General features: G+C 45.7%; 2 protein-coding genes across 5 annotated transcripts in view; both read left to right on the top strand.

Moving 5' to 3' along the window:
* The window catches only part of HACL1 (2-hydroxyacyl-CoA lyase 1), a 72818-nt gene extending 65826 nt beyond the window's left edge, over positions 1 to 6992 (top strand). The window contains exon 17 of the mRNA XM_008009191.3: positions 6909 to 6992. Within this exon, the coding sequence (XP_008007382.2) occupies positions 6909 to 6947 (39 nt within the window). The 3' untranslated portion in view covers positions 6948 to 6992. The remainder of the gene's footprint in view (positions 1 to 6908) is intronic.
* Positions 6993 to 12753: 5761 nt separating this feature from the next.
* The window catches only part of COLQ (collagen like tail subunit of asymmetric acetylcholinesterase), a 70434-nt gene continuing 57560 nt past the window's right edge, over positions 12754 to 25627 (top strand). Inside the window, exon 1 of one of the 4 annotated variants that reach the window (XR_012095595.1) lies at positions 12754 to 13561. Coding sequence is in view for 3 of the 4 variants with exons in the window: in XM_073023622.1 (XP_072879723.1) it covers positions 13456 to 13561 (106 nt within the window). In the remaining variant the exon portion in view is untranslated. The remainder of the gene's footprint in view (positions 13562 to 25627) is intronic. The other 3 variants (XM_073023622.1, XM_008009198.3, XM_073023623.1) reach the window with 3 other exon arrangements.

Raw genomic sequence — 25627 nt, 5'->3', positions numbered from 1 at the left:
GGGAGACTTTCCACATGACCATTCCTTTGATTCTCACAAGCCCAGGAACCCCAGTTTGCAAATGAGGAAGCAAAAACTCAGACAGGTTTAACAACTTGCCCATGATCATATAGCTGGGAAATAAATGGACTTAAATTCAGGTCCTTCTGACCCCAGAGATGTGTGCTTTCTTCTACAGCTGAAACCAATTAAGCTGAGTGTTACAGGCTGAAATGTGTCTTCTCCAAATTCATATGTTGAAGCCCTAACCTCTAGCACTTCAGATATGACTGTATCTGGAGATTGGGTCTTTAAGAAATGGTTGGGATAGGCTGGGCACAGTGGCTCACTCCTGTAATCCCAGCACTTTGGGAGGCCGAGGCAAGCAGACCATGAGGTCAGGAGTTCAAGACCAGCCTGACCAATATGGTGAAACCCTGTCTCTGCTAAAAATACAAAGAAAATTCGCCAGGAGTGGTGGCATGTGCCTGTAATCCCAGCTACTCAGGAGGCTGAGGCAAGAGAATCACTTGAACCTGGGAGGTGGAGGTTGCAGTGAGCTGAAATAACGCCACTGCACTCCAGCCTGGGCGACAGAATGAAACTCTGTCTCAAAAAAAAAAAAAAAAGAAGTGGTTAGGATAAAATGAGGTAATGAGAGTGGGCCCCAATCCATAAGAGGAGGCAATTTGGACACATGAGACACCAGGGGTATGTACACAGAGGTAAGACCACGTGAGGACATAGCAAGAATGTGACCATCTGCCAGTCAAGGAGAGAAGTCAGAGAAGAAACCAACTGTGTCTGCATGTTGATCTTGGACTTCTGGCCCCCTGAACTGTGAGAAATAAATTTCTGTCATTTAAGCCGCCCAGCAGCAGGTACTTTTTATTATGGCAGCCCTAGCAAACTAATACACTTGACTAATGCATTTTCCAGGCAGTGTGTGGAGAATCACAGGCTGAGAATCACAGGCTGTCACTGAGGTTATGTCATCATGTCAGCATCTTCCCATCTGAAGACTAATTTTTTCGGATCAATGACCTGGCACTTCCTGAAGCCAGAGCTGAGGAGAGCTGGTTCTTTTGTCCCAGGCTAGGTGGCATCCCTGATATGGGAGATGTCTGGCATATCGTGGAGAGAGACTGGGGGAGGCAGGTGGGCATCAAGGCACTCACCCCACTGCCAGCTCAAACAGAGGTCCCTGGAACCTCACATTCCTGGGCCAGACTTGTGCAAGGTGCCTTCCATGTGTCATCCCATTTAAAGCAAAGGCCCGTGGGTTCTCTTGGCAAGAGGCCATCTGTTCTGAGACTTTATAAAGGGAAGCTTGATCCAGGCTGAATTACTTTTTTTTTTTTTTTTTTTTTTTTGAGATGTAGTCTCACTCTGTCACCCAGTCTGGAGTACAATGGATCTCTGCTCGCTGCAACCTCCGCTTCCCAGGCTCAAGCAATTCTCCTGCCTTAGCCTCCCAAGTAGCTGGGATTACAGGTGCCCATCACCATGTCCAGCTAATTTCTGTATTTTTAGTAGAGATGGGATTTCACCATGTTGGCCAGGCTGGTTTCAAACTCCTGATCTCAAATGATCTGCCTGCCTCCACCTCCCAAAGTGCTGGGATTATAGGCATGAGCCACCGCGTTTGGCCTGAATTACTTTTAAGGTTCTAGATATATGCATTGTAGTTAGTCTAGCTTGCATGCATCGTGCAAATCAACTCATTAATTAATTCAACACTATCAAATGCCCACTGTGAATCAGATTTGGCACCTGGAGGAATAAAGAGATAAAGCAGCAAGGGCCTTGTGCTCAAGAATTAATAATCTACTTAGAGAAATAAATCACATGCCTAAATAGTTATGGCTATAGACCAAACATTTGTGTCCTCCCCAAATTCATATGTTGAAACTTAATCCCCAAGTGATGGTATTAGGAGATAGTACCTTTGGGACGTGATTAAGTCATGAGTTTAGAGCCTTTCTGAATAGGATGAGTGCCTTTAAAATAGAAGTCTCAGAGAGACCCCTTGTCCCTTCTGCCATGTTGAGGACACAGTGAGAAGACTGCCATATGTGAACCAGGAAATGAGCTCTCTGCAGACACCAAATCTGCCACCACCTTGATCTTGGACTTCCCAGAGCTGTGATAAATAAATCTCTGTTGTTTATAAGCCACCCAGGAAAATATATTCTGTTATAGCATCCCAAACAGACCAAGATAATTATATTGCAAGGTTGAAAGAACCGACTAGAGCTTCATTTACATTTACACGTATACATACACACAAACCTCAGTATTCATATTTTGGAATAGTTTAGATCACTCTTGCCACACGGCAAGGCATTCTGTAAGGTTTTTTGTTTGTTTTTTTGAGATGAAGTCTCACTCTGTTGCCCAGTCTGGAGTGCAGTGGCATGATCTCAGTTCACCGCAAATCCACCTCCCAGGTTCAAGCGATTCTCCAGCCTCAGCCTCCCAAGTAGCTGGGATTACAGGCACGTGTCACCACACCCGGCTAATTTTTATATTATTGTTAGAGACGGGATTTTGCCATGTTGGCCAGGCTGGTCTTGAACTCTTGACCTCAGGTGATCCGCCCACGTTTGCCTCCCAGCATGCTGGGATTACAGTCATGAGCCACCGTGCCTGGCCTTTATAAGGTATTTTACATGCTGTATGTCTAATCCATACTGTTGAAGAGGAGACCCCTTTCCCCACATTTCTACCGGGCTACCGCCATCTAAAGCCATGCTCCCATGCCCTACAAGGAAAAAAGGAGTTATCAATTTGATCAGAACCAAGGATACTCTTTGGGTCATTTTATTCATGGGTGGGTGTCACCCTACTGTAATTATCAGCACCGTGGCACAGGCTACCTTTGTCCCATGCTTATGGTCAGGAGGCCTCCTAGCAGCTGCTGACTCAGATCTGGACTCTGTGTGCCACCTCTCTCCTTCCTATCCCGGGAGGGGAGGCAGGCAGGAGCCCAAAGAGGAGCTGGCCATCTTAGATTCCATGGGGAGGAAGCAGGCAATTCTTTGTGGTCTCCAGGCTTAACCTACATTCCTCAACTTTAGCAGAACCTGTTTGGTTTTTACCACAATTATTAAGGTGACCTCCCATTTCCATTTGGCTGCTAAGGCTTACATGGAGCTTCCCTAGTTAGGGGTCCTGAAGGAAGGAGGGAGGAGGACTGAGTCCTGAGATCTGGATAGTCATTGTCCAAGGAGCCTCAGCAGTAATCTCTGACACTATTGAAACCCCAGAAGGATTTTTCAGAGGAACTCTGAAGAGTTTCCTAGCTATTGAGTGGCAGAGCCAGGAATCAAACCAGGTGCTGTCTGCTTTAAACCATTTTGCTCTTGCCCTCAAGCACACTGCCCTACGAGTGCCAAGGAAGAAAAGCAGAGCATGAACTAGGGAAGTTTCCAGAGGGAACACATTCCTCCTGGCAAAGGCTTTGTTGAGGGGGAAACATTTAAATTTGGGAGTTGGGAGGATTTGGACATGAAGGGATGGGGCAGGAGGCTTTCCAGGTGGAGGAAATGCAGGGATTCTGGAATAGCATGTCAGGCCAGGGAAAACACAGGGCAAGCTGTCCTTGCTGGCAATTGCCAGCAGGAGCAGGAGCTGGAGTGCAATGAGCCCAAATAAAATGTTCCCCCACTGTCCAGCCGTCCAGATTTGGAAGTGGCCTTCTGCTATGCTGAGCCACCAGAATCTGCCAGCAGTCTATCTTCCCAGCATAGCTCATTCTATTTCTCTTCAAGGGCTCCCAGCCAAGAGGCCCTGCCACTGGCCCCCGAAGGGACATGATGGCGCCCACACTGTGCCCTGGGATGGGGCAGTTCATTCACCTGCCTCCCCATTTCCCTACTGTGTCTGGTCCTGGAGCTGGGTAGTGAGGTGTAAAGAATACAGGCTTTGAGGTATGTGGGCTGGCTTTGTGTTCTAGCTGTGTGACCTTGAGCAGATTACCTAAGCTACCTTTGTCAACCTCTATCCATAGAGATAGTAATACCTACCTCATAGAGTTAGCTCAAAAGCCTAGAGGCTTTCAAGAAATCACATCTGTAGGAACATCATAGGTATTTAATGATTGGTGGTTGTAGTTGGCATTTTCATCCCTGAAGGTCAGAAATGACTCTTCCATGAATTCTTCCCAGAGAACTACAATTAAAATTCATCTCTTACCTTCCTCATCGACTCTGGCACTCCTCCTTCCAAATTCCTGTAACTCAGATGGCAGTGAAGCCTCTCAGATCACCAATGACCCCAGTTCCATAGCTCTGATCACACTAAGTCCCCTCCAGATTTCCACAGCGTCTCAGGAAAGACTTTTCTCCCTGCCCCATCCCTACTTTGTCCTACACTAGCCTAGAAGCCAAGCCTGGCACCTGCACCTGTGTCTGTGAGAAGGCCACTCACTGCAAGCTTACTGTGTTCTGGTAACTTTAATAAAGGCCTGGAGGCTGGGGAGAAGGAGGCGTCAGGTTGGGGTGAGTGTGACCTGGAAAACAATAGAGGTGCAGAGAGTTGGGAGGGGAAGGAGCCAGGGTTCAGAGAAGGAAAACACACACCACCTCTCAAGGAAAAGTAGCAACATTCCATCAGAAGAAGACAGTGGAGGGTGGGATATTTGGTGGTGCTGCAGACTTTGGAAAATATCTGCTACACTACCTTAAATATCTCTCCAATCTGATCATTACTCACCACCTCCATTGTCACTTCTTGGAAAACCAACCATCATCTCCACCTTCAGTGTCCTCCTATTAGGTCTCCTACTTCCCCCTACAATCTACTGTGGTGAAGCCAGAGGTGATCCTGTTACAACACAAGTCAGAGCTGCCACTCTCCTGTTCAAAACCCTCCACTGACTTCCATCTTAAAACAAAGTCCAAACTCCATGCGTGGTCTACAAACGCCACATGACCTGGCCCCAGCGACTTCTTGGATCCTATTTCCTTCACTCTCCCTCTTGCTTACTCTGCTCCAGCCACATGTAACTCCATTCTGCTCCTCCTGGAAAAACCAAGCTTGTTGGTGCCTTAGGATGTTTGCACCTGATGCCTTAGAGTGCTTTCCTCCCAGATATCTGCATGGCTCATTTTCTCAGGTCTCTGCTCTGATGTCACCTCCTCAGGGAGGCTCTCCCTGATCAATTATTTCCCTCCATTATTCTGCGTTACACTAAACACCAGTGTGCTTCTGTCTTCAGACTTCCTCAGAATGTAACTTCCCAAGGGCAAGGACTTTTGTACATTCTGTGCATGCTGAGTCTCCAACTTGTAGATCTTGACCTGTGTTGTGATAAGAACACAGTAAATATTTATTGAATGAAAAAATAATGGGCCAGGCGCGGTGGCTCACACCTGTAATTCCAGCACTTTGGGAGGCCAAGGCAGGTGGATCACATGAGGCCAGGAGTTCAACACCAGCCTGGCCAACATGGTGAAACCCCATCTCTACTAAATACACAAAAAAATTTGCTGGGCGTGGTGGTGCACATTTGTAATCCCAGCTACTCGGGAGGTGAGGCACGAGAATCGCTTGAACATGAGAGGCGGAGGTTGCGGTGAGTCAAGATAGTATCACTGCACTCCAGCCTGGGTGGCAGAGTGAGACTCTGTCTCCAAAAATAGATAGATAGATAGATAAATAAATAAATAAATAAATAAATAAATAAATAACGGGAAAAAAAGAAAAATAATGAATGAATGAATTCTCTGACCTCTCTCTTACCTTCCTGAATCATTGCTTTTCTGTTTCTGTTTTCTCCAGTTTAACCTTGTTCATACTTCCTGAGGACACTCTTGTGGTTTTAAGACATCACAGTTACATTTGGTAACTCTTTATATAATGAAACAGATTGCCACATAATCCATGATAACTGGGTGGAAAATGTTTAATGTCTCTTGTGCTTAAAAAAAAAAAATCACCTGTTCCTCATATGTTTACATTTGGCCTTGGAGATAACCCTTTCCCTGTGGCTGAGTATTTTTAAAGCACTTTAAGGCCTTAAGTGGATTAAATCCAGAACATACTGAGACCTCAGGTTTGTGCAACTTGTGCTACAACCTGCAGGATGGGAAGAACCTCCTTGTCACAGGGATTGTAAAGCTTCACTGTAGCAGCATGGGTGCCTATGGATGTTCTGGTCCATCTCTGAGGAGATTATTTCCTCCATATCCAGCCTCAGCTAGTAGGTGACTCTGCAATACTCCCAGCAGTGCCTGATAATTGCACACATTGGCTAAGATCTCTCTTCTCATAACTGGGATGCAGGATGCATAATTATATGCAATAAGAGCGGTTCCCTTTCTTACCCTTTACTTCTCAGTCTTGGTCAGCATTAGCCTATTGTTGTTAAAGGTTTTGCCAGACATAGCCACATGCCCTCGATCTCCACCTTTAGCTGGGCAGAGACAAGATCCAAGCTTTGAAAATGGCTTTGGGCCAAATGAAGTTGTTAGTTGGGCCTTCCTCCCCACCCCATCCAGTCTCCTCAAATTGCAAGAGGAACCATCTCTCCAGGAGGCAAGGTGGGGGGGTGGGGGAGTGGGACTGAGGAAGGGGCCGGTGATGGGCTGAGGTGTTGGGGGAGGTGATGGGATTGTGGGTGGTAATATTATTTCAATAAGTATATAAAAATAAAAATTTGCAATTAACTTGTATTAAGTACAAACAGTATACTAGGAATATGCGTTTGAACTGGCTAGAAGAGTTTGTAGTGAATGTCACCTAAGTTTCCCAGGGTTCACCTTAGGGGAAATCTGGGACAAGCTCCACCTGACAGAGTGAGGCAGATTTGTTTTGCCCTTTGGTGGCTTACTAAATATTATGAGCTTATATATTCCTATCATTATTGAAATAAATAACAGTAGGATTTATTTGTTCAGGATTCAGGATGTTTTTCCTTCTTGCAGGCTTTAGTTGAAGAACCGTCAATCCTCCTGTTGTCATAAAGCATTTTGGGGTCTCCTCGGAAGTCCCTGACCTTCCCTGACTTCCTATCTCCCTACCAAGAATGTGGTTTTGCATCCTCAGAGTTGAGTGATTCTTGGACTCACAGCCTTTCTGAGTCTGGTTTCAGGTAAAGACAAGGTTGATTGGTGCTCCATGGAGAACATGTCTAGGCCTAAAGGCTAGAGCACTGGTGACATCTGATTCGATGTGTCATTCAGCAGCCTGCATGGCTCATATCTAGTCTTGCTAGTCATTGTTCCAGCCAGCCAATGACCTGAACCTCTGCTGCCGTCTCCAGAACTTCACATAAGCCTCAGTTTTCTCATTTGTAAAATGGGAATTATAATTCTACTCTTGCTGCCTCACTTATGAGTATCAAATGAAAAAAAAGGTAAAGATTTTATACAAAATAAAGCCCTATATAAAAAGTATTTATCATACCCGTAACGTGTTTAGTGTACAACATGTAGATAAAAGTGGGGAGCTAAATAATAAGAGTTAAATAAAAATGGGTTTGAGGGTCAAGTATGTTGGGGGAAAAGCAAAGTCAATGCATTTCTTTACTGCAGGACTTCTCAGTGTTTTTGATATGCCAATATATGTTGTCAGTTTCCAACAGTGACATAAAACAGGCAGGGTTTCCTAATGTCCATGAACTCCTCTGCTTTTCAAAAACCGCACATCTCAGAATGAGCACACCTCCCAGCATGGTATGAAAAACACTGTATTGGATAAGATTACTGTCGCTAGTGTTGTGATTGCACTCCAGATGGCTCAAGGCCAGCCTACCATCTCTGCCCTGAAAGTGAGGAAAACCAAGATCCTGGCCCTGGAGATGTAACTATGGGCGAAATGCCTGGATAAGTCTGATGGGTCTTATCAGACTCGTTAGCTCTTCTGGCCCTCTGACGAAGCTATGCTTTGCATTTCCAGGCCCCATCAGTTCTGGCTTTGATTTAAGCCCGAGTTGCCAGGGAACAGTGAGCTGTGAGGAGGGGCTTTCCTGGGGCTTCTCAGTTGCCCAGGCTTGCCTGGCTATGACCTCTGCATTAACTGAAGTGTCATCCATTCTGGGCCAGAGAGACCAGGCTCAGAGCTCTGTTCCTCTGCCAGGACCAATCAATAACTCTGTCTGCTCTTCACAACACGTCTGCGAAAGACTTGTTGGACCTCGGGCATGCAGGATTGGCGCCTTTTTCCTTTCTGCTGTTTTTTTTTACTCCTAAGGCTGCCATAACTTGATTTTGTAAAAATAGAATTTTGTTTTTCAATTACAAATTAAATAAAGCTCATTGTAAAAATTTTAATACAAATATGTATAAGCTTGAAAAGGGAATTCTCCTTTTATCTTCCCTCATCCCATATACTGTGGGATGTACATCATTTTAGATCTTTCTCTATGCACATATAAAAACTGATAAACAGATTTGCTTGTTGGTTCAGAAATTTGGTCAGATATACTGCCACTTTCCTATTTCACTCGACAATGTTCCACTGACAGTCTTCCATTTCAGTGCACACATGTGACATTTTTCTTATTTTTTAAAGTCAGATTTACTGATGGAAAATGTATATATAATAAAACTCACCCTTTTTGAGAGTATGGTTTGATGAATTTTGACAAAATATACAACCACTCTAATCAACATAAAGAATATTTTCATCACCGCTAGTTCTCTTGGGCCCCCTTCTCTTCTCACAACTCTAACCCTTGGCACCGTGGATCTGTTCTCCAGCTCCATAGTTTTGCCTTTTCCAGAATGTCCTACTAATGGAATTATACAGTATGTAGCCTGTTGTGTCTGGCATCCTTCACTTAGCATATTGCACTTGAGATTCTTCCATGTTACTTAGTTTATTCCATTTTATTGCTGAGTAGTTTTGCATTGTTTGTACACATGCAGTTTGTTTATCCATTCACTGGTTGATGGCCATTTTGGGTTGTTTCTAGTTTTAGCTATTACAAATGAAGTGGTTATGAACTTTCATGTACAGTCTTTCTGTGGACATGTGTTTCATTTCTCTTGGATAAATACTGAAGACTAGAATTGTTGGATGTATAATAAGTATATATTTGACTTTTTAAGAAACTGACTTTTTTTTCCAAAGTGGTTACACCATTTTGTGTTCCCACTAGCAATGTCTGAGAATTCCAGTTGCTCCATATCCTCACCAACACTTGGTATTGTCAGTCTTTTAAATTTTAGCTATTCTAGTAGATGTGTAGTTGTATCTCACTGTGGTCTTAATTTGCATTTCCCTAATGACTAAAGATGTTGGGAATCTTTACAAATGTTTGTCATTAATGTATCTTCTTTGGTGAAATATATATTTGCATCTTTCTCTTTCCTTCCTTCCTTTCTTCCTTCCTTCCTTCCCTCCCTTTTTTGAGACAGGGTCTCACTCTGTTGCCCAGGCTGGAGTGGCACAGTAATGGCTCACTGCAGCCTTGACCTCCTGGGCTCAGGTGATCCCTCATCTTCAGCCTCCCAGGTAGCTAGGACTACAGGCGTGCACCACCACACCCAGCTAGTTTTTTTTTTTTTTTTTCCCCATAGATACGGGGTTTTGCCATGTTGTCCAGACTGTGTCCATTTCTTTATTTCATTTCATTTTTTTTTTTTTTGAAACAGAGTCTTGCTCTGTCACCCAGGGTGGAGGGCTGTGGTGGGATCCCAGCTCACTGCAACCTCTGCTTCCCACGTTCAAGTGATTCTTGTGCCTCGGCCTCCTGAGTACCTAGGATTACTGGTGTGTGCCACCATACCCAGCTAATTTTTGTATTTTGTGTTGAGATGGGGTTTCACCATGTTGGCCAGGCTGGTCTCAAACTCCTGACCTCAAGTGATCTACCCACCTTGGCTTCCCAAGGTGCTGAGATTATAGGTGTGAGCCATGTCTGGCCTGCCATTTCTTTTAATTGAGTTTTTTATCTTATTATTATTGAGCTGTGAAAGTTTTAATATATTCTAGCTACAAATCATTTATCATGTATGTGTTTGGCAAATATTATGTCCTAGTTTTTGGCTTGGTTTTCTAATTTAGTGTTATATTTTGAAGCACAGAAGCATTAAAGTTTTTTTAAAGACCAATTTAACCTTTTTAAATTTAAGATTTGTATCTGCATCTTATTTAAGAAATCTCTGCCTAACCCAGGGTCATTAAGATTTTCTCCTGTTTTCTACCAGAAGTTTAATATTTTAGCATTTACAATTAGGTCTATGGTCTATTTTAAAATAATTTTTATGCATGGGGCAAGGTAAGGGTTAAGCTTTGCTTTTATTCGTTTATTTTGCATATGGGAGTCAGATTTTCCCAGCACCATTTGTTGCAAAGACTTCCTTATTCTTTCTAGTCACTGCGTAACATTTTGAATGGATGTCCCGTGATTTATTCCACCAGTGTTTTATTAATGGACAGTTAGGCTGTTTCCAACTTGAGGCAACAATGCACATCCTCGCACCTAAACCACTGTGCAGTTGAATGAGTATCTCTGAGAACTTCTGGGTCAGATAGCATGTGCATTTTAAGTTTGATGGAGCCAACAGATTGTTTTCCAGTATACACCAGGTCTGCCTACAAGGTCTGAGAGGGAAGACTCTGACTTTGAATGGCTTATTTGGTGTGAGCTTTTCTCAAATCTCAAGTAGTTTCCTTTTGGACAAATCTAATAGTCTATGTTATTAGATTCTGGAAGCATCAGAGCCCTTCCAGGAGGATTTGAAGAAAGATGATAATTTCTGTCTTGGTCAGTTAGGGTAATCTTATAAGAAATAGGCTCATAAAATGTAAGATACCTGAGGAAATGGAAATTTACTAAAAATTGCTTAATAAGTATTGGGGCCTTATAAATAAAACTCTGTGATGGGGCCTTCCCAAAGGATAGAGGCTCCTGTAGTAACTTTAGATCAGCAGTGACTCATTCTCCAGTGATTTGAATTATAAATTTAGCCTCTCTGTCTGCGGGTCCTAACTCAGGGTGGCCGTCCATCGTCCCTCCCACACTCTCGCCGTACTCACCAAAGCCCTCCATTGTACCAGGCCCAGGTCAGCCAGCTGTACGTGCAGAGGCTCCAAGGGGTGCTGGGGAAATGCAAGTTGTGCAGGAAGCTGGAGCGTAAAGTGATGCTACTTTTGTACATTCTTCTCTTTTCATTCTCTCCAGTGGTGTGATTTGATCAAAGTAACTGACATTGTTGAGGATCTGTTAGGTGACAAGGACTGTCCTGGGGGCCTTAAGAGTACACAGAGCTGTGGGATAGTCCCCTATCTTAAGGGATGTTAATGCCAGCTAAATAGCAACACAAGGTGGTGTTCAAAAACAACAGCAGCAGGTGTCACTGGTAGGACATATTGACAGAATTCATTCCAAGAATATGGTCAGTGGTGAACTCTTTGTGCTGAGAGAAGGAGGAAGTCATACTGGCTTTGCAGAGGAGGAATCTGAGCTAGATAGTGAAAGTTCATATTCTGACACCAAGTCACTCAAGAGATACCTTCCTCCCAGGTAGACTGTACCTTCTCCAAGCCACCAGAAGCTGACTGCTGGGGCTCCAAGAGTTAACAAGAGTGAGCCTGAGAATGTCCTGATTGGGTTTGGCCAACAGTCACAACTTCTTCTGGTAAAAATTTTGGGAGCAGCTAAATGGGGGTACCCACTCTTTAATGTGTCCTATAAATTTTGAATGTAGTTCAAGTATATTTTTCATGTTTTCAAAAGCTTTCCTTATCAACTCTGTGTCAGTTAGCTATTGCTACATAACAAGTCATCCTAAAACTTGTTGGTTTCAAACAATAGCCGTTTTAACTCATGACTCTGTAATCTGGGTTGGACAGTTCGTTAGAGGGTCTCACTTGGGGTCACTCCTGTGGCTGGCATCATCTGAAGGACAGGGCTAGATGTTCCAAAATGGCCTCACTCACCTGTCGATGCTGCATCTGGGATAGTCAGAACAGCTGGAGGCTGCCTGCTTCCCCCTCCATGTGACCTCTTCAATAGTCCAGACTTTTTAAAGTGGCAGCTGATTTTCAAGAAAAGGCAAAAAGCAGGAGCTGCCAGGCCTTTTAAGGCCTAGCCCGGGACATGGCACAGTGTTCCTTTAGCCACATTCTATTGGTCAAAGTAAGTCACAGAGCCACCTCAGATTTAAGGGAGGGGAACTAACCCTGCTTTTTGCTGGGAAGAGTGGCATGCACATACCGGGATGGGAGGATTTTTGGAGGCCATCTTTGCACCCAGGCTACCATGGCTCCCTGGGTCTCCTTTGTGCTGTCTCTATATGCAAGTTCTAATCTGTGTAGGATTCAATCCCGTTACCTCACTTAACTTTCCAACAAACCTGTAAAGGGAACATTGTCTCCATTTTATGGATAAGAAAACTGAGGCTTAGGGAGGTGAGCTTGTCCACTGCCACCCAGAACTGAGAGTCAAGCCCAAATGTGGTGGTACAGCTGTAAAGTATCGCTTTATACCATGCCCTGACCCAACTCCACCTTCCCCACAATGAGCACGGGGCCAGGATGCCCACCCCAGCGTCCAGTAGCTACCAGACTGTTTCTGAGTTAACTCCTATGAGGCATGTAATATGTAAATTAAAGCAAAATGAACAACTCTGTGAATTATTGTTTTGGTTTAGTAATCTAATCATCTCTGTAACAGGCTTTTATCAACTCATAAAAGGTATTAAGAGTGTGATAATTTTTATTTGAAGAATTTTGTCTAGCCAAAGATTAAGTTAATGATGTTATTTTTCTGAATATAGTTTGATAAAAATCATTCACTTTTCTATCCTTTTACTGTTTTCTTTTATTTTGCCTTGCATTGAATCAAAAGGTTGCAGCTTTTGGAGAGAGAAACACTTTTTCACAGAGAAAGCTGTTTGAAAATATAAACTACTTCCTTCCTCCTTTTTATTGGATGATTAAAGAAAAAAATTAAACGTCAACTTTATATTTGTTACACAGTGGGTAAAAATGTCCCAGGCTGACAGCGGAGGGGTTTTTCTTCATGAAATTGGGTTTGAATCAGGAGAGTTGTTTCTGCCCAGTTCCAAGCAGGTAGATAGTGGCGCATAACCAATTAGGAACCTCTCTGCCCTTGAGGACAGCCTCCAGTGAACATCTGAGACTTGGCTGCCTTCTCATCACCTCTTCACTAGCCACTTACCTCAGTCTCCAAAAAAGAAAATTTTGACATCTTAATTTTAATGTGGGCATTTGATATGGTGCTTGAGATAAATATAACTCTATGTAGTATGGGGACGGTTTAATGGGAAATGGTTGGCATTCTTTCTTGGTAAAGGCATGGGGGACAGGAGAGGTGGGGGAGGGAGACAAAAGGAGGGGGTGAGGAGGAGGGAGAGAGAGAGAGAAAGAGGGAAAGACACACACACACACACACACACACACACACACACACACACAGCAGTGAGGAAGAGAAAAGCAGAGATAAGCAAGGCTCCGCAGCAGCCTCCTTTCTAACTTGACACTCGCCAGACCCTGGCCAGCATGGTTGTCCTGAATCCAATGACTTTGGGAATTTATCTTCAGCTTTTCTTCCTGTCTATCATGTCTCAGCCGACTTTCATCAACAGCGTCCTTCCAATCTCAGCAGGTAAACGATGGCCACAACTTTCCTCTCTTCCATCTGTCAGGGGATGCGGGAGGAAGGAAGATTGTTTTGCAATGTGTCCTGATGTTTTTGCCATTCAACTCCCGGTGGAGGGAGGTTGGAGGGGAGACGGCTGCCCCAGCAGCTTCCTGACACCCGAGCTTGTCTCGGAAGCCCTTTCTGTCCTTGTTCCAACCGGCTCCTACCTGGCTGCTCAAAGCAGAGACGCTTTGAAAAATGGTTTCTGCCTCCCCTACTTCTCCCCATTTGCTGCATGATTTCATCTTGGTCAGGAATTTGGGAGAGCTTCAAAGAGACAGAGGCGTGCAAGTGATAGAGAAGTGGGTCTCAGATGTTTCTATAAATACATCTCTGACCTCTTCTTCGAAGGGGGCTTGCCTCACAGGGGCTGTTGTGGAGTAAACAAACCTCTTTCCAGACCAGGCAGCATCCATGGCCACAATAGTCCCTCGAAGGGAAAATGCAGGTGGCAGGGGACAGTGGGGTCGGGGGTGGGCAGCGGGGGGCAGTTGCAGCCTCAGGACTCGGTTTTCCCTTTCTTCAGCCCTGTCTTCCTGGGTGCGACTTCCCTTCAGCCTCAGACACGACAGCTGCAGGTCCTGAGAGAAACGAGCTTTCTCTCAGGAGAAAGTGAGAGAGAGAAAGGAGAAGTGGAGGGGGTTCCACAGAGACAGCCAGGTCTGGAGCGGAGTGTGTCTCCCGGGTATGAGGCTGGGAGATTTGGGGAAGGGGCTGTTCTGCCAGCCTGCAACCTTTTCTGAGGTCACCAGGCTGTTGCCCTTGTCCTGTCTGGCCCAGAGCAGGGGAAGTATTGGATTACTAGGATGGCCTATTTAAACCTTTCTGAGGAAACTCAGATGTTTCCGGAGGCTGGAAGGAGGCAGGCAGACCCTCACAGCCCCCCTCAATTCACCTCAGTGGCTCCCGACCCTCCCCAGCGAAGTTTTAGTTATGCCCTCCAACATGAGTCTCATAAGTACTTCAACTGAGATAGAAATTTCACGTCACTGCCTTTGCTGGAAAAACAGAGAGGGCCAGAAATGCCAGGCTCTCGGAGAGGGCACATCTCTGAATCCAGCTCCCAACTGCTGTCCATTGATAAAAACAGCTCATCAGCAAGTTGTGTAGCCAACGTTTGCGGGCCGTGAGGGAGTGACTCAGAGACTGGTGTGGGGCTAATAATAAAAGTGTGAGAAACAGAAGGAGGCGGGGGCGGATTTGCGGAGAATTCAGGAGGGTGGGCAGGCAAGGTGGCGTGGTGGTGTCACCGTGGGTGTGTGCCCACATACCCCTGCAAATTCAAGTTAAGAGCATCAAGCCTCTTCTAGGAGTGAGTAGTCATTATTCCCCAGTTGAAGGGAGAAGCTTGAGAGTTAATTTGGCCTAATTTGGTGGTTCTTAATCATGTTTGGGTCATAGATTCCTTTGATAATCTGCTGAAGGTTAGGACTTAAGGAAACTCAGTTTTCTGGTTCCAACCCTGCCTCTGATGAGCTCCCTGACTTCTGAGAGACAGTGGCCTTACACTATAAGCACCATATGGGCAGGGCATGTGTCTCTCTTGTACTTTACTGTTTTCCCAGGGTCAGAACAGTGCCTGGCACATAGTAATCAGTAAATATTTGATAAATGAATAAATAAAAGCGTCTCATCTACAAACTGGGGTTTACCATCATTTTGCATTACTTAATGTAAATAGCACCAAAGTGGTTAAGGAGTTCAGAAAACTAGAGAGAAAAGAACCTCTGGTTTTCTTTTGAATTCTTTGTCTTGGAGAGCGCCCTGGCACAGCATAGCTATCTCCTAGGTAAGGTTTTTGCAGACTGTACCAATCAGGGCAACAGCAGAATAAAGAAGCAACTCAGATGGTTCAGATAAAAAGATTTGAATGAAGAGATCACTTTGAGAGGTGTGGGTGGGGTTAAGGGAACCAACAAGGAACGCTGAGGCACCTAGAAATTAGCGACTGCAATACGCCTTTACCACCCTGTGCTTGAAGGGGCAAGAGGGGAAAACAGGAAAATGGATCCCAGGGAGATTTGGAGCTTTGGAGGAGAGGCCATCAAGCAGGAGCATTGGTCATGGAGGGACCTAAAGCAGGGAGAAAGTGAAGGAGAAATACACCATCTTCACTCTCCTCCCCTCCAAGCACCTATTGGCAGCGCCTCTCATTGGCCATCCCAACTTGAAGGCAGAGGGCAGAGCATGGAGATCAGGGACCGGAACACTGAGGGCAGAGAGCCAAGGGGAGGGTTGGGATGGAGAACAACCAGCGTGCACATCCACAGACACTTCTGGCTGGGAATGTGGTCATTAGACATTTGGTAAAACAATGGAATAGACCTAGGGGGAATCACTAAGGTAACCAGCTCAGTATCACAAAGATATGTTTTCTCTGGTGGTCACTTGGCTTTGTCCCCCTAATTTAGTCACCATGACTTTATGAAAGCACAATTCAGAAATAAACTCAAGCTTAAAAAGAATGGAAACTGTTCCTTGAAAAGACAACTTTAATCCTTTGAAAATACTTTCCAGCAGTTTGATGTAAAATATTCTATATTCAGAAGCTTATAGACTCGTATTCTTCTATAGATAGGCTGTGTATACACAGAAAATAAGGGCAACCAGGAAAATCTTTTCATTCTATGCATATAACTTAGTGAGTGCCTACTGTGTGCCTGGCACTCTAGTGTGTGCTTCAGGGGACACAGAGACAAGTAGGATGTGGCTTCTGCTCTGGGGGATTCCATGATCACCTGCTTTTGAAACACAGGTGGCATGTGGTAAATGCCCCGGAAAGGGGTTGCGATGGAGGAAGGGCTGTCACGGGCCTGTAGGCCAGTACTTACCATCATAGATAATCCACTCCTTCACTGTCTTCAGGAAAGACTATTCCAGCAGCGCCATGCACAGCACCAGCTATCTGGATCTGAGGTTCATTACCTGGCAACCTCCACCGCTGGGTCCCAGAGGAGAACCAGGAATGGAGCAAGAAACATCAGAGGCCAGAACTGATAATAGAAATGCCAGCGCTAAAGCACCTAATGTTTGATACACACAAAACTATTTCAGGCCTTTACTCTACGCCTATTAACTCTTACTTTGGACACCACTCTAATAGACATAGATAGTACGTGACTTGAAAGGTGGTGAATTCCATGTAGCATATTAAATTGGGGATGGAGGAGTTGCTGCTGAAGATAGACACAATGACAGATGATAAGAATGATTACAAGAAAAACAATAAGAGAATTAGGAAATGGGTCTGAGATTTCAAAAAGAATAGTAGGTCAGACGAGGTGGCTCACGCCTGTAATCCCAGCACTTTGGGAGGCCAAGGTGGGTGGATCATCTGAGGTCAGGAGTTTGAGACCAGCCTGACCAACATGGAGAAACCCCATCTCTACTAAAAATACAAATTTAGCCGGGCGTAGTGGCGCATGCCTGTAATCCCAGCTACTCAGGAGGCTGAGGCAGGAGAATTGCTTGAACCTGGGAGGCAGAGGTCACAGTGAGCCGAGATCGCACCACTGCACTCCAGCCTGGGCAACAAGAGCAAAACTTCTTTTCAAAAAATGAACAAACAAACAAACCAAAAATAGTAGACTAGAACTAACTCTAGAGACTCTGCTCTATCTATAACCTCTGAAGGCATCATTGACTACAGCACATTAACTGGTTTTCATTATGATGAGCATGAATGATGACTGGATTGTGCCTGCTTTATCTTGCTTAAGAAGGTAGATAAATGTCATTTATATATTAGAGTGATTTCTGTTGACATGGCAATTATTAAAAATGCCAAAAGCCCCACGTTTGGTGTATTGCCTTAACCATTGGTGGGTAATAAACCACCGTGACACTTGGTAGATTAAAACAACAATCATTTATTGTTGAAGTTCCTGTGTTTGTGGGTAAACTAAGGGTCAGCTAATCTAGCCTGGGTTTGGCTGGCCCTGGCTGGACTCACTTCTGGGTTTGTGGATTGACTTGGCTCCAGTATCCACCCACAGCTGTAGCTTAGTAGTAGTACAATTTCCAGAATGTGGAGGCACAGACACAAAGACAATAGTATTTACAGGAGGGCAGGCCTTTCACACAGTTTAATTTGTATAATTCTCACAGCACTCCTGAATGGGGGCAGCACCACTTCCCCTTTCAGATGAGGAAATGGCAGCTCAGAAAGGTTGAGTGACTTGCCCAGGGTCATGCAGCTGGTATGTGGGAGAGCTGGAGACTGGAATCTGCTTCTTTACTCTAGGTTCAGGGCTTTCATCAATACGGAACAAATCTGCTTATGGTTTTGGATAAATAGTGATATTGGCTTTTAAAGTCCTTTAGGCTACCCTCCTATCCTTTGGATTCTTTTTTGTTTGTTTTTTTGAGACCAAGTCTCACTCTGTTGCCCAGGCTGGAGTACAGTGGCGCGATCTTGGCTCACTGCAACCCTCCACCTTCCAGGTTCAAGCGATTGTCATACCTCTGCCTCCTGAGTAGCTAGGAGTACAGGTATGTGCCACCAAGCCCAGCAAATTTTTGTATTTTTAGTAGAGACGGGGTTTTGCCATGTTGGCCAGGCTGGTCTCGAACTCCTGACCTCAAGTGATCCGCTGGCCTTGGCCTCCCAAAGTGCTGGGACTACAGCCACCATGCCTGGCCTGGATTCTTTATTTTCCATTCCTTCCTACCTTTTCCTCAGGATATCAATGCCCAAAGCTCTAGCAAAAGATTGAATATTGCTTTATATTAAAGTGTGCATGACTTGCCAGGATACTGATTTATCTCTCCTTTGGTGGTTCTTGCATTTTAATGGAGGTTAAGGATCTAAGCTAAACAATACTCTAATGAAATGGTGTCAGCCAGGGTGTTTGGGGGTGGGGAGCCAGGGGAATCCACTTCCCAAGCCTTCTCTTTAGGCATGGTGAGCCGACCCATGGAGGCCCCTGCAGACACATGTGGCTTCCCTCATCGAATACAGGATTTTCCAGGAAGGCAGGACACTCCAGGTGATGTTTGGGTCTGGGTGTCAGAAACCAGATGGTAAGAACACCCAAATCCAGTCCTGTAGAGTGAGATCAGATGGAAGGATGTGATTTCTGTCTGGGTACTATAATCTTCTCCTGTTGCCTGCTGGGACGTAACCCAGAGCAGGCATTTTGTGGCCTATAGGGCCTGATGTCCAGCCTCCTGCTCCCCTGCCTGGAAGCCAGCCAGGCCGCCACTTGGGAACTATCCATGTTCTTGGCACTAGATTATGGACCATTTATTTGTGTCTGATGCTGATCAGCTATTGTTTAATGCTCCGTAATGCACTTGCCAGCCATCTCCTCTGATTTACCACCCCATATTTCCTATGGATAATAAAATCAGAGAGGGTTCTTAAATTAAAGAACTCTCTAAGGGGTCCCAGGCTTCCTGCCAACCCCATCCCAAGCCTCTGCATGCAGCAGTGGGCTCATGTTCCATTCAGACACAGAGAGAGGTGGGTGTGAGAGAGGGAGACTTCCCTTCTGATAAGTTGGGCCAACCCCCCACCTTACCATTTGCCACACTTACACCTCGTTTTTCAGATCCACAGCCACCACTGCCACATCCATACAAAAACAACACAGCTTCAGAGTGAACAGAGAGCCGCTCTGGCTTTGATGAGACACCAAATAACCTCATGTCCCATTTTCTTTATTTTATTTTATTTTTGATTTTGATTTTTTTTGAGACGGAGTCTCGCCCTGTCGCCCAGGCTGGAGTGCAGGGCGCGATCTCAGTTTACTGCAACCTCCGCCTCCTGGGTTTAAACAATTCTCCTGCCTCAGTCTCCTGAGTAGCTGGGATTACAGGCACCTGCCACCACACCCAGTTAATTTGTATTTTTAGTAGAGACAGGGTTTCACCTTGTTGGCCAGGCTTATCTCCAACTCCTGACCTCGTGATCTGCCTGCCTCGGCCTCCCAAAGTGCTGGGATTACAGGCATGAGCCACCGCACCCGGCCCCCATCTTCTTTAAATGCAATTCAGTCATAAGTACCACTTGTATTTCTCCTATGGACTGGCACCAATGATCCCACAAGCCTCTTGTTTTACAAAGCACTTTCACAACTACAGTTGTCTTGCTCTTCACAGTAGCCCGTGCTGTGAGGGGTCCTGGGTGCAAATTGTGCCTCCCTTGGTTATGAACTGTGTGATGGTAGAGAGCTCACTTCATGCAGTGAGCCCCAAGTTTCTCATCCAAAGAGTGGATACAGTAGTCTCTGTCTCACAGAATTGCTCTGAGGATTTATTAATTCAACAAACATTTCATGAGTGCCAGCTATATGCCTGGGGATGCAGCAGTGAGCAAGCAGACAAAATATCCCACCCACATGGAGTTTCTGTTGTCTCTCTGAGAATAACTTATCCAGTCCTAAGAGATGAATGAAAGACACGTGGGGCGAGATGGAGTTCGTGAACCAGCTACCCAAAGACTAAATCCAGCCTTTATGCTTAGCCCTTAGAGTACAAAAGGCGGGAGTTGGTGATTTCTAAAAATTGCCTTAGTGGCTAACATTTAAAAATTGAATGCTTTAACATTTTTTTAAAAAAGTATTTCTGGGCCGGGCGCAGTGGCTCACGCCTGTAATCCCAGCACTTTGGGAGGCCGAGGCGGGCGGATCACGAGATCAGGAGATTGAGACCATCCTGGCTAACTCGGTGAAACCCTGTCTCTACCAAAAACACAAAAAATTAGCCGGGCGTTGTGGCGGGCGCCTGTAGTCCCAGCTACTCGGCAGGAGAATGGAGTGAACCCGGTAGGCGGAGCTTGCAGTAAGTCGAGATCGCACCACTGCACTCAGGCCTGGGTGACAGATATAGGCTCCGTCTCAAAAAAAAAAAAAAAAAAAAAAAAAAAAAAAAAAAAAAAAGTATTTCTGATATCTATTTAGCAAAAAAATAAAATAAAATAAAGAAGCAAACATCTTGAAAAGCAGGACAAACTGCTGGACGCACATTCTGGCCATCACTGGAATGGAGATTCTGCAGCTCGCTAAGTCTGCTTTTAACCCCCATCCACCTCCCTTACTACATCTACCTCTCTGGCTCCCTCTGGGCATGTGACTCTGGTCTCTGGGACCAGGAGCCTAAATGGCTTGGCCTCTGCCTTCCCATTCTTCAGCATCTGTCTAGAATCCCGAAGCTCTGCACAGCTCAGTTTGAAAGTCAGTGTTCTAGATCAGAGAGTCTCAAACTACAGCATTGGTTCCCAGCCCTGGTTAGACAAAAGAATATGCACCCAGGTTGCATTATGAAAGTCCAGAGTTTAAGCTGAGCAGACGAATTAAATCAGAATCTCTGGGATGTTGAATCAGGCATCGAGAATGCTTAAAGTCTTCCAGGTGATTCTAATCTCTGGCCAGGGCTAATCACTGAACTACGGCCGGCAAGGAAATCACCTGGAGGGCTTGTTAAACAGCAGACCACTGAGACACACCTAGGAATTTCTAATTTAGTAGTTCTAGTGTGAGGCCCAAGAGTGTGATGCTGCTGGTTGGTGGACCACAGTGTAAAAGCCTCTGCTCTAGCTCACTTCTGAGTTCGTATGTTAGTTTCCTATGGCTACTGTAATAAATCATCACAAACTTAGTGGCTTAAAACAGCACACATCTATTATCTTATGATTCTGGAGGTCAGAAGTCTGAAATCCATTTCATTGGGCAGAAATCAAGGTGTTGGCAAGGCCAATCTCCCTCAGAAGGTTCTTGAGAAGCATCCGTTTCCTGCCTTGTCCAGCTCTAGAACTGCATTTCTTTCATTCTTTGGTTCCTGGCCCCTTTCTCCACCTTGAAAGCAAGCAGCATAGCATCTCGCTTCAGTGGTCACTTTACCTCATTCTGTGTCAAATGTACTCTGCCTGTCTCTTATAATGACCCTTGTGGTTGTATTTAGGGTCCACCCAAGTAATCCAGGATAAGCCCCTCATTTTAAACTTCTTAATTTAATCACATCTACAATGTCTCATTTTCCATATAAGGTAACAGTTACAGGTTCCAGGGATCAGGATCTGGATATCTGTGGGGGCCGCCACAGGTTACCTAGTTTTTCCACTAGGTAAACAGATCCATGAGTGTTTTGTTAAAGTGACATCAGAATCAAAGACACAGGGATGTGTACTGTCTTCATTTGGGTTCCTTCTCAGACGCAGAGCCTGAGACAAGGATTTGAGTGCAAGTAGTTTATTTGGGAGGTGATCCTAGAGGGGCAGTGGCGAAGTGAGACAGGGAAGAGAAGGCAGTCAGTATGGAGTGTGTTCGGGAACAGATTACTGCTATGAGCAACTGGAGCTCAATTCTACTGGGGGCCTTAGGGAGACAAGCCTTAGGGAGACTGGGATATTTATCCATCAACTCCTGGGGATTTTCACCACTCTATTCTTCCTGCTTACCCCAAACAACTTCCCATGGTTGGAGAAGCGCTCTGGCATAGACAGAAGACCCTGTGATGGGAAGCTGAAAGCATGAGCAGGATCAACGAATGGGTGGGACTAATGAATACAGACAGGGAAGTGTCCTCTGCTGTACACAGTGTGAGAGACCAACTGTATCCTGCTGGCCCTTACACAGTTCCTTGCCTCCATCACCCCTCTGGACAGTAACAGTTACAGCTCAGCAGCCCTTCCCTGCCGGGATGCGGAAGTTGGGATCCAGCGGGCCATGGAACCACCACTAAAAACACTAAAGTTACCTTTCATTGAGTGCTTTCTGGTTGCCAGACTATTGACACATACTATTTTTAATCTTCACAACAGTGTCACAAGGTAGCCATTAGTACCCCTATTTTACCAAGGAGGAAAGGAACATTCGTAGAGGTGCAGTCAGTCACACAGTGCCTGGGTCAACGTTCCACATCAGGACTTCAGACCCCAAACCGTGACAAAGGCAGAATCGCAGAGTGGTTAGGAGTAGGGCCTCTGGTGCCACACTGCGGGAGTTCAAATCCTGTGTTCCCTTAGCTTTGTGACCTTGGCAAATTACCCCGTGGGTGCCTCAGCTTCCTCGTCTATGTAATGGCTCTAAAAGTAGGATTTAACTCCCAGAGAAGTTGTAAGGATTAAGTGGTCTAATTGGGAACATAAAGTACTTTCAATAGTGCCTGGCATACAATGTGCGATATATACATGTTTTCTGTCATTCTTTCCAGAACCTCATGGTGTGTCTACACATGGCAAGAGATCATGATCTTTTTCTATAATTAACTGTGTCAAAAGGCAGAAATCCAAAATACAACCCAAAGAACTTTTTGCTTAAAATATCCAGTGAGTTACGGCAAAAAGAAGAGACTCAGCTTCCACCCACTTTGCATTTGTAAACCAGCCCCTAAAGAAGGAACACGTTGCCCAGAGAAGGAGGCTCTTCTCGTGGTGACCGGCTTTCCCAGATGCTTTAAAAATACACCTGGCCCTCTTCCATCTCCCAGCCCAGGGGCATTTAGCTCCATTCAAGCCCGCACTTATCTCTCATGGCAACCAGCATAAACACAGGCATGGGGCGCGTGTTTGGGAGCTGGCGACAGCTGAAGGAGAGGCCTCGTGGCTGCTACAGGCTTTGCACCATCAACCAGCTGGGGGTTGCAAATGAAAAAAGAGAGGAAAGAAAAGAAGGAAGCATCAGTGTGAGTCGGGCAGGTTCCTCCCTCCCAGGCATCCCGCACTTTCCTCACTCATCCTTCTGTACCACTCTCCTCTTCCTATGGGTGTCTTTGAGAGGTTTGGAGAAGGCACCAGGAGCGTTCCTGCTGCTGCTGGGAGTTCTCTCCTAGGATGGTGCTCCACAGAGGACTTTCAGGGGTTTCGGGCCTGGCATGGGGCTTCTTGGGGACCCAGGAGGACAAGGAATGGGGCAACCTTAGCCATCCTACTTGGAGAGACCTTCCTGCCCACCTGCTTTTCTTACTTCACTAGGATTCTGGGTTTGTTCCAGTGTTTGGACTTGTCCCCTGCATGAGGGGCCTGTCGGGTGGGTTATGATCATGGAGAGTTGAAATTAGACTGCCCATTGTGTCCAACAGGGCCAACCTGGCTTCTGAGACCATCCTTACTGGGATGGACCTCATGGAGTGGCCCCCAGAATGTTTCCAGATTCTCTGTGGTCATCTAGAAATGAAATTCTCAATCATTGAGCACAGTGTCCAGGACTTAGGGAGTCTCCAGGTGAGGAAACAATCTGTTTTCCTTCTGTCCATCTTCTTGAGAGCTGCGTGGAACAAGGTCATGGTAGGGAACCATCATGGTGGAAAACACAGGTGTCCCCTGTCTCTAGAGAGCAGCAGGGCCCCGCAGGAGCAGCGTTGGTTGGGTGGTTTGTCCCCTCACTCTTCCTGTCTGCCAGTAGAAAGTGAGGATTGAAGGACCGAGGTGACTTTAGGAACAATTTGGGCCCCAGAAATGCTCTCCCCAGAGTATCTGAGGGAAATGGTTTATTTGCCTTTCTTTTCTTTTCTTCCATTGTCTGAGTCCGCTGCTCTGGCCCTTACTTCTCTCTGCTGTGGAGTCCTGAGAATAAGAGTGCATTGACTGGACAGGCTTAGAAGCTGGCTGCCCTGGGCATGACTGCCAAGATGATTTTGTTCATGTTCAGTAGAAAGTCATATGGAGACATGTAGGCAGAGGGTTGGTCATTTGCCTGTTTACTTGTGTTTTTAGACAGACTTGCAGCACAGTCCTTAGGAGTTCAGGTAAAATTAGGACACATCTGTAGTGTTGGACAAGTCATTTGCTCTCCTATAGGACCCAGTTTCCTCATCTGTAAAATTAGGGGGGGGGACCAGACTTTAAATATCATTTTAGACTTAGACTTTCCCTGAGTTTGTGGCTAACATGCTGTTTGCAAATTTACAGAATTAGCACCCACACAAAGAAGGGGTCTTGGCGTGTGTTTCTCTTCTAAGCATTGTCACTGGGAACCCATGATGTGAGAGTAAAAGGCCTGGAGTTCCCATTTACACGGCTCTGGACTTCAGTGAGTCTCTGTAACCCATTAGCTAAGAGATCTTGGCCATGTGATCTTTGTTTTGGTCTCCTTCCTTCCTTCCTTCCTCCCTCCCTCCCTCCCTCCCTCCCTCCCTTCCTTCCTCCCTTCCTTCCTCTCACTCTTGCTCTCTTTCTCCCCTCCGTTCCCCTCCCCTCTGCTCCATTCCCCTCCCCTCCCCTCCCCTCCCTTCTCTTCCTCTCCTGTTCCCTCCCCTCCTGTTCCCTTCCCTCCTTGTCTCACTCTGTCACCAGGCTGGAGTGCTGTGGCAATCACGGCTCACTGCAGTCTCCACCTTCTGGGTTCAAGGGATCCTCCCACCTCAGTGCTTCATCCAGTAACTGGGATTACAGGCACATGCCACCATGCCCAGCCAATTTTTGTATTTTTTGTAGGGACAGGGTTTTGCCATGTTGCCCAGGCTCATGTTGAACTCCTGGGCTCAAGTGATCCACCTGCCTTGGCTTCCCAAAGTGCTGGGATTATAGGCAGGAGCCACTGTGCCCAGCCACGGTTTAATTTCTTAATATTTCAGTTTAAACATCTGTAAAATGGAGATAATAAGAGTCTCCATTTTAGATTGTGATGGGGATAAAATGAACTAATACATATAGAGCTTTGCACTGCACCTGACATGCAGTTTGCTCTCAATTACTGGTTGCAACCATTATTCCAAATGGTGGAGAGAAACTGGAATTCAGCCACTTGCCTCCTCCTGGGATGCTTCATTCCACTATCATCCCATCTGCCTTTTTTTTTTTTTTTTTTTTTTTTTTAGACAGAGTCTCGCTCTTTCGCCCAGGCTGGAGTGCAGTGGCGTGATCTCGGCTCACCGCAAGCTCCGCCTCCCGGGTTCACTGCAAGCTCCGCCTCCTGGGTTCACGCCATTCTCCTGCCTCAGCCTCCTGAGTAGCTGGGACTACAGGCGCCACCACCACACCCGGCTAATTTTTTTTTGTATTTTTAGTAGAGACGGGGTTTCACCGTGTTAGCCAGGATGGTCTTGATCTCCTGACCTCGTGATCTGCCCACCTTGGACTCCCAAAGTGCT

This window comes from Chlorocebus sabaeus, chromosome 15 (assembly GCF_047675955.1).
Source record: "Chlorocebus sabaeus isolate Y175 chromosome 15, mChlSab1.0.hap1, whole genome shotgun sequence".
NCBI lineage: Eukaryota > Metazoa > Chordata > Mammalia > Primates > Cercopithecidae > Chlorocebus > Chlorocebus sabaeus.
This window is presented reverse-complemented; position numbering and strand designations above follow the sequence as displayed.